General features: G+C 47.0%; 1 protein-coding gene across 11 annotated transcripts in view; it reads right to left on the bottom strand.

Annotated features, from left to right (window-relative positions):
* The window catches only part of wnk1b (WNK lysine deficient protein kinase 1b), a 254,162-nt gene that overhangs the window by 43,979 nt on the left and 190,676 nt on the right, over positions 1-19,507 (bottom strand). For all 11 annotated transcript variants that reach the window (XM_072484582.1, XM_072484581.1, XM_072484577.1 and 8 more), the window contains 2 exons: positions 16,466-16,567; positions 9,356-9,448 (listed from right to left, as the gene is read on the bottom strand). In XM_072484582.1, the coding sequence (XP_072340683.1) occupies positions 9,356-9,448; positions 16,466-16,567 (195 nt within the window). The remainder of the gene's footprint in view (positions 1-9,355; positions 9,449-16,465; positions 16,568-19,507) is intronic.

The raw sequence follows: 19,507 nt of genomic DNA, 5'->3' as shown, positions 1-19,507 counted from the left end.
TAAAGGTAACTACAGGGGCATCAGGGAGGAACTGACGAAAATCGACTGAGAGCAGAGCCTAGTGGGAAAGACAGTAGAACAGCAATGGCAGGAGTTTCTGGGAGTAATTGAGGACACAGTACAGAGGTTCATCCCAAAGAAAAGAAAGGTTATCAGAGGGGGGATTAGGCAGCCATGGCTGACAAAGGAAGTCAGGGAATGCATCAAAGCAAAAGAGAAAGCCTATAATGTGGCAAAGAGTAGTGGGAAGTCAGAAGATTGGGAAGGCTACAAAAACAAACAGAGGATAACAAAGAGAGAAATAAGGAAAGAGAGGATCAAATATGAAGGTAGGCTAGCCAGTAACATTAGGAATGATAGTAAAAGTTTATTTAAATACATTAAAAACAAACGGGAGGCAAAAGTAGACATTGGGCCGCTCCAAAATGACGCTGGTAATCTAGTGATGGGAGACAAGGAAATAGCTGAGGAACTAAATAAGTACTTTGCGTTAGTCTTCACAGTAGAAGACATGAGTAATATCCCAACAATTCAGGAGAGTCAGGGGACAGAGTTGAATATGGTAGCCATCACAAAGGAGATAGTGCTAGAGAAACTAAGAGGTCTAAAAATTGATAAATCTCCGGGCCCAGATGGGCTACATCCTAGAGTTCTAAAGGAGATAGCTGAAGAAATAGTGGAGGCGTTAGTTATGATCTTCCAAAAGTCACTGGAGTCAGGGAAAGTCCCAGAGAATTGGAAAATCACTGTTGTAATCCCCCTGTTCAAGAAGGGAACAAGAAAAAAGATGGAAAATTATAGCCTAACCTTGGTTGTTGGCAAGATTCTAGAATCCATCATTAAGGATGAGATTTCTAAATTCTTGGAAGTGCAGGGTCGGATTAGGACAAGTCAGCATGGATTTAGTAAGGGGAGGTCGTGCCTGACAAACCTGTTAAGAGTTCTTTGAAGAGATAACAAATAGGTTAGAGACTTCCGGTTGCGGCGATGACCAGCTGAGTCGCACGTTTCGGCACCTCCCGTTTTAACGGACTTTTGGGCTCTTATCGGGAGCCCCAACGGAAATTTTTCACGGCCAAACTCAGTGTGAGGCGATAAAGGAAGGAGTCCCCCCGGGTGTGGATGGAAAGAAGCGATAGTAGTGGCCAGATTGCGGAGGATCCTCTGGAGCAGCGGCAAAGAAGAGGAGGGAGTAGCAAGATGGCGGCTGAGGGAGCCCAGATGGTATGGGGCCCGGAACAGCAGGAGTTACTCCGGCGACGTGTGGAGGAGCTCAAGAAGGAGGTGCTGGCGCCGATGTTGCTGGCGATTGAGGGATTGAAGGAGACGCAAAAGACCCAGGAGATGGAGCTCCGTGGAGTGAAGGCAAAGGCAGCCGAGAATGAAGACGAGATACAGGGCTTGGTGGTGAAGACGGAGACGCACGAGGCACTACATAAGAGGTGCATAGAAAGGCTGGAAGCCCTGGAAAATAGCTCGAGGAGGAAGAATTTAAGGATTTTGGGTCTTCCCGAAGGGTCAGAGGGAGCGGTTGTTGGGGTGTATGGGAGTACGATGCTCCATACTTTAATGGGAGCTGAGGCCCCGACGGGCCCCCGGGAAGTGGAGGGAGCATACCGGGTCGTCGTGAGAAGACCGAAGGCAGGGGAAATACCGCGAGCAATAGTGGTGAGGTTCCACCGCTACAAAGACAGAGAGATGGTCCTGAGATGGGCTAAGAAAACACGGAGTAGCAGGTGGGAGAACGCGGTGATCCGCGTGTATCAAGATTGGAGTGCGGAGGTGGCGAGAAGGAGGGCGAGTTTCAATCGGGCCAAGGCGGTGCTCCACAGGAAAAAAGTGAAATTTGGAATGTTGCAGCCGGCAAGACTGTGGGTTACACATCAGGTCAAACACCACTACTTCGAGACGGCGGAGGAGGCGTGGGCATTTATTCAAGAAGAGAAGTTGGACTAGGTTTGAGGAATGGATGTTTGGAAAGAAGTAGCGAGGTGGTGGCAAGGAATTGTAAAGGGGGGAGAGGGGGAGGGCTTATCTGTAAAAATGTTGGACGGGAGAATTTTTTCTCCCCCACCCCCAGAGGGGGGGACACGAAGAAATGTGGGCGCCGGTGGGGAAGGGGACAGGGAACTGCGCCATTAGGGGCGGGGCCGAGAGGGAAGCACAGGCTTTTCTCCCGCGCTACGGAAATTGTGGCGGGAAAAGTGGGCGCAGGAAGGAAGGGGGCCCCACACGCAGGGAGGCCAAGGGTAAACGGGGGAAGCCGAGGTCAGCCAGAGTTTGACGACTCCCGGAAGCAATATGGGGGAGCAATCAAGCTAGAAGGGAATCGAGCGGGGGGGGGGAATTAACTGGGTTGCTGCTGCTGAGGGTAAGGGGGAGCTGATATGGGATGGTCGGGACGGGAGGGCGCCGTCTGGGGGACAAACGGGTACGTGGGGCCCGGGTGAGGAGCTGGTTTAAAAAAGGGGATGGCTAGTCGACGATTGGGGGGGGGGGGGGTAAAGGGCCCCCCAACCCGGTTGATCACGTGGAACGTGAGAGGGTTGAACGGGCCGATTAAGAGGGCAAGGGTATTTGCGCACCTAAAGAGGCTGAAGGCGGATGTGGTTATGCTTCAAGAGACGCACCTGAAAGTGGCAGATCAGGTCAGATTAAGGAAAGGATGGGTGGGACAGGTTTTCCACTCAGGATTAGATGCGAAAAATAGAGGGGTGGCAATACTGGTGGGGAAACGGGTACTGTTTGAGGCTAAGACCATAGTGGCGGACAGTGGGGGCAGGTACGTGATGGGGAGTGGCAGATTGCAAGGTGAGGCGGTGGTGCTGGTGAACGTATGTGCCCCGAACTGGGATGACGTGGGTTTTATGAAGCGTATGTTGGGGCGCATCCCGGACCTAGAGATGGGAAATTTGGTATTGGGCGGGGGGGGGGGGGGGAAAGAGAGACTTCAACACGGTGCTGGACTGGTCCAGATCTAGGACCGGGAGGAGGCCGGCAGCGGCCAAGGTGCTTAAGGGGTTTATGGAGCAGATGGGAGGAGTAGATCCCTGGAGATTTACTAGACCGAGGAGTAAGGAGTTTTCCTTCTTCTCCCACGTCCATAAAGTATACTCCCGGATAGAGCTTTTTGTCCTGGGAAGGGCGCTGATCCCGAAAGTAGCAGGAACGGAATATTCGGCTATAGCCGTTTCAGATCACGCCTCACACTGGGTGGATCTGGATCTAGGAGAGGAGAAGGAGCAGCGCCCACTTTGGAGATGAGGGGGTATGTGGAAGGGTGAGGGGATGTATTGAAAGGTACCTAGAGGTCAACGATGATGGAGAGGTCCAGGTGGTAGTATGGGAGGCACTGAAAGCGGTGGTTAGGGGGAGCTGATTTCCATAAGAGCCCACAAGGGGAAAGAAGAGGGTAAAGAAAGGGAGAGACTGATTGGGGAGATTCGGAGGGTGGATAGGCAATATGCGGAGGCCCCGGATGAAGGGTTATACAGGGAAAGACGGAGACTACAGACGGAGTTTGACCTGCTGACCACGGGTAAGGCGGAGACGCAGTGGAGGAAGGCACAGGGAATACAATACGAGTATGGGGAAAAGGCGAGCCGACTGCTGGCCCAACAACTTAGGAAGAGGGGGGCGGCGAGAGAGATCGGAGGAATTAGGGACGGGGAGGGAAGGATGGAACAGAGGGCGGAGAGGGTGAACGGGGTGTTTAAGTCATTCTACGAGAGGCTGTATAAGTCCCAACCCCCGGAGGGGAAAGAGGGAATGATGCACTTCTTGGACCAGTTGGAGTTCCCGAGGGTCGAGGAGCAGGAGGTGACAGGTCTGGGAGCGCAGATTGAGGTGGAGGAGGTGGTAAAAGGAATCGGGAACATGCAGGCAGGAAACGCCCCGGGACCAGATGGGTTCCCGGTGGAATTTTACAGGAAATATGTGGACCTACTGGCCCCACTCCTGGCGAGAACCTTCAAAGAGGCTAAGGAAAGGGGGACACTACCCCAAACGATGTCGGAGGCGACGATATCGTTGATCCTGAAACGAGACAAAGACCCGCTGCAGTGCGGGTCATACAGGCCCATCTCCCTCCTAAATGTAGACGCCAAGTTACTGGCCAAGGTGATGGCGACTAGGATAGAGGACTGTGTCCCAGGGGTGGTACATGACGACCAGACAGGGTTTGTTAAAGGGAGGCAATTGAATGCCAACATACGAAGGTTGCTGGGGGTAATGATGATGCCCCCACCGGAGGGGGAGGCGGAGATAGTGGTGGCGATGGATGCAGAGAAGGCATTCGATAGAGTGGAGTGGGACTACCTGTGGGAAGTACTGAAGAGATTTGGATTTGGAGAGGGGTTCATCAGATGGGTTCAGCTCCTGTACGGGGCCCCGGTGGCAAGCGTGGTTACAAACAAGCAACAATCCGACTATTTCCGATTACATAGGGGCACAAAACAGGGGTGTCCCTTGTCCCCGTTACTGTTCGCGTTGGCAATCGAGCCATTGGCCATAGCGCTGAGGGGCTCTAGGAAGTGGAGAGGGGTGCTTAGAGGAGGAGAGGAACATCGGGTGTCATTATATGTGGATGATCTGCTGCTATATGTGGCGGACCCAGGGGAGGGGATGCCTGAGATAATACAGACACTCGGAGTTTGGAGCGTTCTCGGGATACAAATTGAACATGGGAAAGAGTGAACTATTTGTGATGCACCCCGGGGAACAGGGCAGGGGAATAGACGATCTGCCGCTGAGGAGAGTAGCAAGGGACTTTCGATATCGAGGGATCCAGGTGGCTAGGAACTGGGGAACCTTGCATAAACTTAACTTGACACAACAGGTAGAGCAGATGGAGGAGGACTTTAAAAGGTGGGACATGGTGCCCCTGTCATTGGCGGGTAGGGTACAGGCGGTCAAAATGGTGGTCCTCCCGAGGTTTCTTTTCATGTTTCAGTGCCTCCCCATACTGATTACAAAGGCCTTCTTCAAGAAAGTGGATAGGAGTGTTATGAGCTTTGTGTGGGCTGGAAAGACCCCAAGGGTAAAAAGGGGGTTCCTTCAGCGTAGGAGGGACAGAGGGGGACTGGCACTGCTGAGCCTGAGTGATTACTATTGGGCCGCCAACGTGTCTATGATATGTAAGTGGATGAGGGAAGAAGGAGCGGCGTGGAAAAGGCTGGAGATGGCGTCCTGTAGGGGAACAAGTTTAAAAGCACTGGCGACGGCGCCGTTACCGTTTTCCCCTAAAAAATACACCACAAACCCAGTGGTGGTGGCGACTTTGAAGATTTGGGGGCAGTGGAGATGACATAGGGGGGTGACGGGTGCCTCGGTGTGGTCCCCGATAAGGAACAACCACAGGTTCGTCCCAGGAAGGATAGATGGGGGATTCCAATCTTGGCAACGAGCAGGAATTGTGAAATTGAAGGACTTGTTCTTGGACGGGATGTTCGCGAGTCTGGGAGCACTGGTAGAAAAATACGAGTTGCCACCTGGGAATGCCTTTCGATATTTGCAAGTGAGGGCATTTGCAAGGCAACAGGTGAGGGAATTTCCGCAGCTCCCGGTGCAGGGGATCCAGGACAGTGATATCTCGGGGGCATGGGTCGGTGATGGTAAAGTGTCCAATATATACAGGGAAATGAGAGACGAGGGGGAGACGATGGTAGAGGAGCTAAAGGGTAAATGGGAGGAGGAGCTGGGGGAAGAGATTGAGGAGGGGCTGTGGGCAGATGCCCCAAGTAGGGTAAATTCCTCGTCCTCGTGTGCCAGGCTCAGCCTGATCCAATTCAAGGTTTTACACAGGGCGCATATGACGGGAGCAAGGCAGAGTAGATTTTTTGGAGTGGAGGATAGGTGCGGGAGGTGCGCGGGAAGCCCGGCGAACCACACCCACATGTTTTGGTCATGTCCGGTATTGCATGGGTTCTGGGTGGGTGTGGCAAGAGTGATCTCAAAGGTGGTGGGGGTCCGGGTCGAACCAAGCTGGGGGTTGGCTATATTTGGGGTTGCAGAAGAACCGGGAGTGCAGTAGGCGAGAGAGGCCAATGTTTTGGCCTTTGCGTCCCTAGTAGCCCGGCAAAGGATTCTACTAATGTGGAAAATAGCTAAACCCCCGGGCGTGGAGGCCTGGATAAACGACATGGCAGGGTTTATAAAATTGGAGCGAATAAAGTACGCACTAAGAGGTTCGGCTCAGGGGTTCACCAGGCGGTGGCAACCGTTCCTGGACTATCTCGCAGAGCGATAAGGGAAAACAGGAAAGACAGCAGCAGCAACCCAGTGGGGGGGGGGGGGGGTACATGTGGGTCCTTGGGGTTTTTTTGTTCTTTTCATTGCTAGTTATTTATAATTATATTTATTTTTTCAATGTTACTATTTCTTTTTCTGTACTTGTTGTTAGTTAATATATTGTTTAAATAACGGTCAATGTACATTTTGTTACAAAGTTGTAAAAATGGAAAATACTTTTTCATCAAAAACAAATAGGTTAGACCAAGGAGAGCCAATGGATGTTATCTATCTTGACTTCCAAAAGGCCTTTGATAAGGTGCCTCCCGGGAGACTGCTGAGTAAAATAAGGGCCCATTGTATTCGAGGCAAGGTACTAACATGGATTAACGATTGGCTGTCAGGCAGAAGGCAGAAAGTTGGGATAAAAGGTTCTTTTTCGGAATGGCAACCGATGACGAGTGGGGTTTTGCAGGGTTCAGTGTTGGGGCCACAGCTGTTCTCTTTATATATTAACGATTTAGATGACGGGACTGGGGGCATTCTGGCTAAGTTTGTCGATGATACAAAGATAGGTGGAGGGGCAGGTAGTATGGAGGAGGTGGGGAGGCTGCAGAAATATTTAGACAGTTTAGGAGAGTGGTCCAAGAAATAGCTGATGAAATTCAACGTGGGCAAGTGCGAGGTCTTGCACTTTGGAAAAAAGAATAGAGGCATGGACTATTTTCTAAACGGTGACAAAATTCATAATGCTGAAGTGCAAAGGGACTTGGGAGTCCTAGTCCAGGATTCTCTAAAGGTAAACTTGCAGGTTGAGTCCGTAATTAAGAAAGCAAATACAATGTTGTCATTTATCTCAAGAGGCTTGGAATATAAAAGCAGGGATGTACTTCTGAAGCTTTATAAAGCACTAGTTAGGCCCCATTTAGAATACTGTGAGCAATTTTGGGCCCCACACCTCAGGAAGGACATACTTGGCACTGGAGTGGGTCCAGCGGAGATTCACACGGATGATCCCAGGAATGGTAGGCCTAACATACGATGAACATCGGAGGATCCTGGGATTTTATTCATTGGCGTTTATGAGGTTGAGGGGAGATCTAATAGAAACTTACAAGATAATGAATGGCTTAGATAGGGTAGACGTAGGGAAGTTGTTTCCATTAGCAGGGGAGACTAGGACCCGGGAGCACAGCCTTAGAATAAAAGGGAGTCACTTTAGAACAGAGATGAGGAGAAATTTCTTCAGCCAGAGAGTGGTGGGTCTGTGGAATTCATTGCCACAGAGGGCGGTGGAGGCCGGGACGTTGAGTGTCTTTAAGACAGAAGTTGATAAATTCTTGATTTCTCGAGGAATTAAGGGCTATGGAGAGAGAGCGGGTAAATGGAGTTGAAATCAGCCATGATTGAATGGTGGAGTGGACTCGATGGGCCGAATGGCCTTACTTCCACTCCTATGTCTTATGGTCTTATGGTTTATGGCTTATCAAACGAGGAGTGCAGCGATCAAGGGGCAGCAGTCTTGTCGGGAGGACTTTTGAAGTGCGACAGAGGGAAAGATGGTGGAGTGATCTCGAATGTCACTGACTGCCCGGCGGTCTACTGCGCAATTGGTGCAGTTTCTGAATGCCATGTTCCAACAGCAGAGGTCAGAGGTCTAAGAGGACCTGACTAAGGTGGCTGTGCCGATCAGGACGGCTATTGAGAGACTGAGCAAAGGCTGGAGGCCCAGAGATCGGCACTCCAGAAGGTAGAGGAGTCGGTGGTGGATCATGAGGAGCGGGTTGGCCTCATTGAGGCAGAGATGGTGTTCATGGCGGAGGGCCAGAAGCAGCTGAGGGAGAAGGCTGAGGACCTGGAGAATCGCTCCAGGAGTTGGAATTTCTGTAATGTGGGGTGCCTGAAGGGATTGAGGGAACGCAGGCCACAAAGTATGTGGCGAATATGTTCGAGAAGTTAGTGGGAGAGGGAGTCGTTGGCCGACCTCCCGAGAGGTGGGTAGAGTACACAGGGCATTGAGGAGGAGGCCGAAGGCGGGGAAGCAGCCAAGGGCGATGGTGCTGCGGTTGCATCGTTTTCTGGATAAAGAGAAGATTCTGCAGCGGGGGAGGGAAACGTGGTGCGTATCTACCAGGGCTTGGGTGCTGAGTTGGCCAAGCGATGGGCTGCATTCAATAGGGTCAAAACGGCCCACTACAAGGGCAATTTAACGTGGCCAATCCACCTACCCTGAACATCGTTGGGTTGTGGGGGTGAGACTCACGCAAACACTGGGAAAACGTGCAAACTCCACACGGACAGTGACCCAGGACCGGTATCGAACCTGGGTCCTCGGCTCCAAGAGGCACGGTGGGGGACCAGGCGAGCTTGAGGAACGGCTGGACAGCGCAAGTATTCCATTCAGGGTTGGATATGAAGATGAGGGGGATGGCAGTATTGATCAATAAGAGGGTGATATTTGAGGTGGAGAGTACAGTGACAGGCCCCGAGGGTAGATTTGTGATGATGAGTAGGAGGCTGGACAGGGCACCAGTAGTCCTGGTGAATGTGTAATTGGGGTGATGTAAAGTTTTTGAGGTCGGTTTTGGCAAAGATCGGGAACCTATTTTTGTTTGTCTTTCGGAACCTCCTGATCTAAGTGTCCAAATGCTTTTTTAGGAAGGTTACTGGGATGATTTTGATAACCAATCACTACACAGCTTTAGATTTTCATAGCATTAGTACTTTGCCAAGCAGTTCAATATCCAGCAAGGCCTGCCAAAGTTACTCCAATGACAAATAAAATCCTCTTACAAATTATTCTTTCTCTGTACAGTATACAACACACTGGTGGCTCACCATCACCTCTTGAGGAAAGTTGGAAGAGCCCATTTGAATGAAAACTATTGAGAACATTTCTCTGTTCCAGCATGTTTTCTAGGTGTTTTTCCAAGTTATGTAACTTTGCAGTTTTGCAAATTGATGGTGAAAACAACCGGAGACCTCTCAATGACTTCAGAAATTAAAAATTGCCAATATTCCTTCACTGCAATGTCCAAATATATTCAACTTGGCTAAGCACCATTCAATAAAGTCAGGAATTCAAACTATACTACCAAAATGTTAGTCGTACAATACCGACACTCACCTGTGATGTGATAGGAACTGGTAAATTTGTCACAGTTTCTGGACTCAGAGCTCGTCTCAATTGGGCATCCAAAGTGTCTAACGGTTGTTGTGACTGGAGGACAACAGACGTTTTCTAAGTTAGTCATCCATGAATTCACACTTCAATCTATTCCTCTTCCCCAAAGACAGAAGCTCATTTTGAATACTCATTAATATTTCAACTGAAATAATATTGCAGTTAAAGATACAATTTCCCCAAAGGTATGGATCAAATATATTGCAGAGCTCACAAATAATCCTCTCAGATATAGGAACTCTGAACTGAATTCTCATCATTTCATAAACAAAATGTTATCAATACTGCTTCCTTAAGTATACCGATTGAAGCTCAGAGGAATCATGTTGGCCACCTTTACAAACTAGAGAGGAGGTTGTGAAGGGATTGGGGGGGAAACAAAGAGTTAGAAGAGGGATTGTATTGGTAATGGTCATGTAGATTTTAGTCAGAGGTTCATTAGCATCAGAAATGTTGGGCAAACATCTTACCTATTGGTCCACTAACCCTCTTGGTCACAAGTAGTTTGTGGCCTTGGGGTAAAAACCTAAAAAATCCGAGGTAGTTTGAAGAATCTAATAAACATACACATCCACCACTTTACTTCCTATATTGATTCACATTTTCAATGTCTGCTTGAATGCATTTTCTGTACGATGTTCAAGCAGATGGTATCAATTACAGAATGGTTGCAACATAATTTGGCCTGTCAAGTCTGTGTCAGCTCTCTGCAAGAGCAATTTAGCTCACCCCATTTCCCAGTTCTTTCATCCAAACGTTCCGTTCAGGTGTTTGTCCAATTCCGTTTGAAAGCCACAATTGAGTCAGGCTCCATCACATTCTCAAACTGCTTACCACCTTCGACGATCTGTGCTTTTCTACCTCCTGATATTTCTGTTCCTGCACCCCTTTTAGAATTGTACCCTTGATTTCACACTTAATCTAGGACAAAGGTTCAGCACAACATCGTGGGCCGAAGAGCCTGTTCTGTGCTGTATTTTTCTAAGTTCTATGTTCTCTGCATTGAATTATATCTATCTAGACCCTTAACCATTATTGCATTAAAATCTTTTGCCTCATGTTGACATTGTCTTTTTGCCAATCACCTTAAACCTGTACCCTCATGTTGTTCACCCTTCCATGAGCAGTATTTTTTTCCCTTTATTCTTTCATGGGACACGGGCATCAATGGCAAGGGCAGCATTTGTTGCCAATCCCAAATTGTCCTCAAATGGAGTAGCTTGCTAGGCCATTTCAGAGGGCAGTTAAGAGTCAACCACATAGCGGGGGGGGGGGGGTGTTATTTACTGAGTTATGTTTACATTTGTTGTTATAAAATCATAAGAACATAAGAATTAAGAACAGGAGTAGGCCATCTGGCCCCTCGAGCCTGCTCCGCCATTTAATGAGATCATGGCTGATCTTTGTGGACTCAGCTCCACTCTCCGGCCCGTACACCATATCCCCGAATCCCTTTATTCTTTAGAAAGGCATCTATCTTTTTCTTAAAAACATTTAAAGAAGGAGCCTCAAATGCCTTAATAAAACGTTTTACAAAAAAAAGTCAACCACATTGCTGCAAGTCTGGAGTCACGTAGGCCAGACCAGGTAAGGGTAGCAGATTTCCATCCCCTAAAGGGCATCCGTGAGCCAAATGGGTTTTTACAACTCTTAATGATTGTTTCATGTCACCATCAGAGATTTATGAATTGGATAATTCCCCTAGCTGCCATGTGGGCTTTGACCCATGTCTTCAGAGCATTAGCCTGGCTCTCTGGATTACTGATTCAGTGACATCTATCTCTCTATCTATCCTATCTAGACACCCTCATGGTTTTGAGCAATTCTATCAAATCTCCTCCAATCAGGATACTTAACTGAAGTCCCTGGAATAATTCTCACGTTTTTTGCACCCTTTCTAATGCCTTCACATCCTTCAAAAAGTATGATGTTCAGAATTGGACACAATATCAAAGTTGAGGCCAAACCAATGTTGTATAAAAGGTTCACCATAACTTCCTTGCTTTTGCATTCTCTGCCTTGATTTATAAAATCCAGGATCCCTCATGCCTTATTAACCACTTTCTCAAACTGCTTGCCACCTTCAACGATCGGTGCTTTTCTACCTCCTGATATTTCTCTGTTCCTGCACCCCTTTCAGAATTGTACCCTTGATTTCACTGTTGCTTCTATTCATTCTTCCTCCCCAAATGCATCGCATCACACTTCTCTGCATTGAATTACATCTGCCACATGTCCATCCATTCTATCATCTTGTCTATGATCTCAGAAGTCAATCACTCTCCTCCTCACAATTCATAATATTTTCAAGTTCTGTGTCACCTGAAAGTTTTGAAATTGTGCCCTGTACACCAAATTCCAAGTCATTAATATAACCAAGAAAAACAGTGGTGCAAGTATGGATTCTGAAGAACTCCATTGCACATCTTCCCTCCAATCAAACACTGACGACTGTTTCCTGTCACTCAGCCAATTTTGTATGCATGCTGCCACTCGTATTCCAACTTGGGATGCCCAATAAATGCTGGCCTAGCCAGCGACGCCACAGCCCGCAGAACGAATAATAAAAAATGGTTTCAACATTGCTGATGTCAATGAAGTGATTCTTCATGAAACGTCTTTGGATGGTCTAAATACACACCAACAGCATTCACCTCATCAACTTTGTTACCTCATCAAAAAACTCAAGCAACCTCAAACTAATTGCCTTTAACAAATTCATGTTGGCGTTTTTCAATTAACTCACGTGTCCAAATTTGCTGGGATTATAGTTTCTAGAAGTTGTTCACCACCAAGGTTAAGCTTACCTAATTATTTATCCTCTCACCCTTTTTTGAACAAGAGTGTAACATTTCTATAGATAATCTCAACCTTATACGATGATCATTATCCTCCAAATATTCCCTTAACATTTAATCCAATTGTGCAACCTCATTCCCCAGAACCGGATCCTACAGTACCTCTTCTTCGGTTGGGCCAGCAATTTACTGGTTAAGAAAAATTTTTGATACTTCAGAAACTTGTCTCGCTCCATCTCTCCACCACCATGATATTATCCTCTCAATACTGCCACTCCGCCACCTTTCCTTTAGTATCTATGCCAAGTCTCCGATATCACCGCTACATCATAACCCCATGTGTCTATCTACACCTGCAGATCACCAACCATATTTAAAACATGCGTATTTACATGCATGCACCGTAAACCTGAATTCAACCTTGCTGTATTCCCCCAGTTGAACCCCACGTAATAGCTTAGAATTTTTAACTCTACTGCTGTATGCTTCTCTCAACCACTGGTTCTGCTTTTTAATGCTACATCGTAGTTTGCACCCACAGCCAAGTTAGTTTATTATTTCCCATTGCTGACTTGAGCCAGATCTGCTCTATCCACTTATTTTGATTCTCAATAGAACTAGGCACCAAGAGTAATGAGGTTTCTACCTCGAGGGCCTGCTTTTTGGCTTCTTCACTGACTCCCTTTATCTGTCTGTGAGACCCCATCCCTCTTTCGACTCATGTTTTCCATATGGACTACAACCTCTGCTTGGTCATTCTCTGTCTCAATTTTCTGTAAGCACACAGTGACACACTGGACTGCTGCAAGAGGGAGACAACATCCCTGCGACGGCTGCTGAAACTCGTCTGTTCCCCAACCTTAGAATGCCGCTTCACTGTAACTTGTCCAAACTTTCTCCTCCTCCAGTGGACTTGGCCCTGGCATATACTCCCCAGAGCAATCATCACTTGCACCAATGTTCAGAGCTGAATACTATTTGGAGAGCAAGATGCACCGAGGGAACTCCTGCACTGGTCTTCTTTGATGTCTGGTAGCCAACCATATCCTCTGTGCCTGCAAACCTCTGAGCTGCAGGGTGATCAGTTCCAGAAATATGCTATCCACATAGCTCACAGCTTAGCGAGTACACTGCAGTGACACCGATTGTTGCTCCAGCTCCAAAACTCAGAGCTTGACCTACTCCAGTTGATGTCAATGCACCTGGACAAGAAGCACCCTTGATTGTCTACATGGCACAGGATATATACATTTCACATTAATTCCATGGATTGTTTTAGTCAAGTCAAGTCAATTTGTGCTTCACAGGTCAGTGTAAGGAAAAAGGATTAGGAAATGGGGTCCTCGGGCTTGGCTTGAACATACGGTATTAAAAGAAATTGAAAAGGGAGTTGGAGGGGTTCTGGAATTCCAGAAAATAGGACCACGGTTGCGGAGGATCGGTTGCCAATGGTGGGATTGGTTTTTTTTGGGGGGGTGGAGACAGAAGGAGAATGCACAGAAGGTTAGAATCGGATTCTCTTCCATTCCATCCCCCCCGCCAAACATGGGAAGGATTTAAAATCAAGGATGAGCACTTCAAATTTAATCTATAGAGGGATGAGAAATTAACGTAGACCAGCAAGGGCAGAACAGAGAAAACAGACTGAAAATAGAAGCAAAGAAGCATTCTTGAAGCTGCACTGGCTACTTTCAATAAGGAGTAGAGTTTGATGAAAGAGAGATGCTGGAGGAGGTTGGTACAGTCAACTACTTTAATTGATGTTCAAAAAAAAGGGCGAAACACCATGTTAGCAGCGAGAGGTATTTCTTCCAACTTTGGTTTCAATCTTAATAATAATAATAATCGCTTATTGTCACAAGTAGGCTTCAATGAAGTTACAATCTTGCTATTAATGGCAAAGTCAAGACAGGCTGAAGCAAGGAGTTTTAGAAGTAAATATGGAGCTGGGATGCAATGATTTGTTAAAAGAACTTGGAAAGGAACTGAAAACTCAGATGGAGAGAGGGCTGACGATAGCAGGGTATTAATTTTTGAGAAGGTGGGGACAACATTTGAGGATATACAATTACTGATATCAGCTAGCACATAGGACAAGGGAGAGGAGTTCAGTAATCAAGGGATAGTTGGGAATGACATTGAGGCAGCAACAGGTTGATTTCACAAAATGAGATGAACCCTGATGGAGATTGTGGGAAGTGTTGAAAGCTGAAGCCGGTGGGAAGCTGGGAATGTTTGGGCCCTGCATTAAAAGAAAGGGGAAGATGCAGTTGAGACAACTCCACAATTGATCTCCATTTTGTGCCTGGCGTTTTGTGATGTTGCAGGAGTGGAAGATGTAAAAGAGCAGTTAGAAAAACCAACATCAAAACAAAAAGAATCACTAAAAACATGAATTTCTAGAAGACTGGGCACAATCTAAATTGCTTCCCACCATTCTGGTTCAGCAGGTAAAGTCGCCATAGTCCAGATGACCATAGGATGCTTTCCCCTTTGAGGGGGAAGAGGTGACTGGTGGTGATTTAACCCAAGAACACCTAGTCGAGGAGCAAGGTTGAGAAGGTGGGGCCTTCATGAATAACCTCAGCCAGTACGGGAATTGAACCCACACTGCTGTCTTCGCTCTGCAGCACGAACCAGCTATCTAGCCAACGGAGTTAAACCAAGGTAGCAAATGTCCTCTCAGGCAAACATTAAAAATCATTGGCACTATTTCAAAGAAGAGCAGGGTCTTGTCCAGTGACTCAGTTTATATTTATCCCTCAATTGTCACTCAAAACATCTGGTCATTATCATCTTGCTATTTGAGTGATCTTGCTTCTGACAAGATTAAATTGTCTGCCAAGCTTTCTACAACAGTGACTATATTTCAAAATTACTTAATTTACTGTAAAGATCTTTGGGACATCTAGTCACTGTGAAAAGGCATGACACAAGTTTTGTTCTTTGAACAACAAGGATTTTAAATTAAACGTGCAAGATGGTAAAGGGCGAAATGTTCAAGAGAATGAGAAAGTGCCAAGCAAATAGACCAGAGTAAAGCAGAGCTAATGTTGAAAACATGAGACTGTGAAGGAGTTTTTGCCTGAGGCCTATTTGGCCATTAATATTATTCACATTAAGTTAGGTTTCATAAACCTCATTTACAATAAATAAGTATTCTGGAGGCAGAATGTATGCCAGTGCAAAAAGAACAGGAAGGTGGTTGAAGAGGCTAAGCATGGAGGAGCAACTTTGGCAAGATGGTCAATGATAATTTGGAATGGAGAAATTGGGACTGCTGCTCTCACAGAACCAATGTCAGATGTCAATTGGAGTCATTGGAGAATGGAAGAGGATGAATAAAAATTAGCTTTTCAAAGAGACAATTCAACCTTGGGAGAGCAAGAACTGAACAATGGTGATGTGTTGGAGTGGGGATCAGGGTAGGCAAAATAGCCGAGAGAAGTGCATAAATGGGGTCATGCCTACGTGAAGAACAGCAGGGTCTGTGAATGGATAAAATAAAAGGGAGAAAAGATGTAGTGATCCCAGATCTGCAATGGAAGCTATTTTACAGGATGGAACCTGGTGTTTTTAAAAAAAGATCTAAAAATTGGCGTGGTCGCTTGGCTCCCATGTCATGCGATCATATTGGAGCACTGCCAAGAGAAGTCATGTAACACAATACTTTTTTAGAAGATGTTTCTGTCACATCCAGAACTGTCCTACAATTTGTGCACACCAGAATATTTTCTGCAGAATCTACATGACATGGATGCGCTTTGAAAATAACAGTAGCTTTGATGTTCCCTTCATAAACTATCTCAGCAGCATGGAATCATTTTCAACACTTGTTATTGGATGAGTTAACAATACTGAAGCATGCTTAATTTCTCTACTTGCAAATAACCTACACCATCACTAATTGAGCACTCCAAAATCACTGACTACTGCATGCATGTTAAAGGGCATTCTGTGATTAGAAATGTTAATTGAATAAGAACATTTGCTTGTACATGGATGCATCTGTCTTATGTTGATCAATATCTGGTGAACATGAGGAATAAACAAAGGAGTAATGTATCCAACCCTTGTGTGTTGCACATTGAGGTTTAGTTTGTACTCCATATAATGATGAATTAACTTACAATGAAAATGTTAATAAGCAAGATACAGAACATGCATCAGATAATTTGCAATGAATCACATGCAGTGACCATGGCACACAGAATAATGAATTCACAAAAGAGCACACTGGGTAATATTATTGCACCTGGGTTAGTGAAGGTCCTGGAAAAGGTGGCAACTGCTCAGTGGGTGAAGTGAGAGCCTGTTTTAATTGTTGATCAAGACCTTCCGTGCTTAGCTGTTGCACCTACAAGTAATGAATGGGAAGAGCAGTTGCATCAACCACGGCTTAGAATGAATGGCTTAGCAAATAGAGGTCTTCAAAAGATATTCTCAATTTCTATCATATAAAGCAGCCTATTCCAATTTACAGAAAGAATTTAACATTCTATAATAAAATAATAATAAAATATAACAAATTCGAATAAGCAAAACAAAATGTTCACAAAATATATGCTAATCTACACAGTTGATAAATTGCTATATATTTTCTGTACTTAATTAAAACTCCATTAATGGTAAAATAATCTTTCATCATATCGTGAACTTCGACAGGTGTGTGACATCAAGAGTGGTTGAATTGGTCTTGATCAACTGAAGGGTTCTATGAATTGGTCTTGATCAACTGAAGGGTTCTATGGAGCAGATGGGGAGGGGGGGTTTGGATCCTTGGAGGTTCACACGGAGGAGAGCGAAGGAGTTCTCTTTTTTTTCTCCCACGTTCATAAGGTTTACTCCCGCATAGATTTCTTTGTCTTGAGCAGGGCGTTAATCCCAAAGGTGGCGGGGACGGAATACTCGGCAATCACAGTCTCGGACCATGCCCCGCACTGGGTGGACCTGCGGCTTAGTGAGGAGAGAGGGCAGCGCCCGCTATGGAGACTGGATGTGAGGCTGCTGCCAGACAAAGAGGTTTTAGGGCGGATGAACAGGAATATCCAGGATTACCTGGAAACAAACGATACGGTGAGGTAGCAGCTGCAACGGTTTGGGAGGCTCTGAAGGCAGTTGTCAGATGGGAGCTCATCTCAATTCGATCCCATAGGGAAAAGAGTGAAAGAGCAGAGAGGGAGAGACTGGTGGAGGTGATACTCCGAGTGGACAGGCGATACGCGGAGGCCCCCCGAGACAGGGCTACTGAGGGAGCGGCGGAGTCTGCAGGTGGAATTTGAACTGTTGACCACAGGGAAAGCAGTAACACAGCTGAGGAAGGCAAGGGGGGCAGTCTAGGAGTACGGGGAGAAAGCGAGTTGAATGCTGGCACACCAACTGCGAAAAAAGGGAGGCGGCAAGGGAAATCGGGGGAGTAAAGAATAAGGAGGGTAACAAGGTCTTAGATCCAGGTGGGGTGAATGGAGTCTTTAAGGAGTTCTATAGTAATCGAGATGTGTCGGAGCCCCCGGCAGGTCCAATTTTTGGACCAGTTGAGGTTTCCAAAGGTGGAATAGGACCTCGTGGAGGGGCTGGGGGCCCCGATTGAATTGGAGGAGATTGTCAAGGGTATAGAGGGCATGCAATCGGGTAAAGCCCCGGGGCCGGACGGTTACCAGGTAGAATTTTATAAGAAATTTTCAGAAATACTGAGCCCACTCCTGATGAGGACCTTCAATGAGGCTAGAGAGAAAGGAACCCTCCCCCCAACAATGTCACAGGCCTTGATCTCACTCATTCTTAAACGAGAGAAGGACCCGGAACAATGCGGGTCATACAGGCCGATTTCGCTCTTAAACGTGGATGCCAAATTGCTAGCTAACATTCTGGCTACAGGAATTGAGGATTGCGTCCCAGGGGTGAAACAGAGGAAGTCCAGACTGGGTTTGTTAAAGGCAAGCAACTTAATATCAATGTTCGGAGACTTTTGAATATTGTTATGATGCCCTCAGGAGAGGAGGCGGAGCCCAGTGTGGAAGCCTGGATACCCAGTGTGGAAGCCTGGATACCCAGTGTGGAAGCCTGGATACCCAGTGTGGAAGCTTGGATAAATGATATGGCAGGGTTTATCAAGTTGGAGAGGATAAAGTTTGCCTTGAGAGGGTCTGCGCAGGGGTTCTACAGGCGGTGGCAACCGTTCCTAGATCATCCCGCGGAGCGTTAGATGAAGGAGGGAGGGAGGGAGAAGGTTTTTTTTCTGGGGGGCATCTGAGCAAGAAAATACATGAATGATCCGGAAAACTGATATGTACGGGAGGAATCCAATGTACAAAGTTCTGTATCATATTGTCTTGCCATGTTCATGTCTTGCTATGCGAGCTTTCTTTCTTTTTTGTTACGGGGCAGGGGGGGGTTTGTTTGTATGGTTGAAAATTTCGTTTAAAAATTCTTAATAAACATTTCTTTTTTTTTTTAAAAAGGAGAGGAGGCGGAGGTGGTAACAGCGATGGACGCAGAGAAAGCCTTTGACCGGGTGGAGTGGGAGTACCTGTGGGAAACGCTTGGGAGGTTCGGGTTTGGTGAGGGCTTTATTGGCTAGGTTCTGCAGATCCTGAGCGATTTTGGTAGTTTTTCAGGGTACAAACTGAACATGGGAAAGAACGAATTGTTCGTGATCTAGGCCAAGGGACAGGAAAAGAGACTGAAAGAGCTGCCGCTCAGGATGGTAGAGAAAAGTTTTTGTTACCTGGGTATACAGATGGCCAGGAAATGGGATGCCCTGCGCAGGCTCAATCTGACCCGGTTGGTTGAGCAAATGGAAAGGGACGTTAAACGGTGGGACATGCTCCCGCTGTCATTGGCAGGGAGGGTACAGACCGTGAAAATGACAGTCCTCCCCAGATTTTTGTTGGTCTTTCAGTGCCTCCCCATCTTCATCCCCAAGGCCGTTTTAAGGTGAGCAGGATCATTTCGGGCTTTGTGGGCGAATAAGACCCCGCGAGTAAGGGGATTGCTGTTGGAGCGCAGTCGGGGGGGGGGGGGGGGGGGTTGGCACTGCCGAACTTTCGCAACTACTACTCGGCAGCCAATATAGCCATGATTAGGAGGTGGCCGATGGGCAGTTGGGGGGGCGTGGGAGCGGCTGGAGGCGGCGTCATGTAAAGGTACTGGTCTGGGAGCTTTGATAACTGCTCCTTTGCCGTTCTCGCCGACCCGCTACTCCACAAGTCCGGTGGTGGTGGTGACACTGAGGATCTGGGCTCCAGAGCTGACAGGGGGCAAGCATCAGAAGGATGGGGGATCTGTTCACAGACGG

Source organism: Scyliorhinus torazame, chromosome 19 (genome assembly GCF_047496885.1).
Source record: "Scyliorhinus torazame isolate Kashiwa2021f chromosome 19, sScyTor2.1, whole genome shotgun sequence".
In the NCBI taxonomy this organism is placed as follows: Eukaryota; Metazoa; Chordata; class Chondrichthyes; order Carcharhiniformes; family Scyliorhinidae; genus Scyliorhinus; species Scyliorhinus torazame.
Note: the sequence above shows the minus strand (reverse complement) of the source record. Positions and strands in the feature narration are given on the sequence as shown.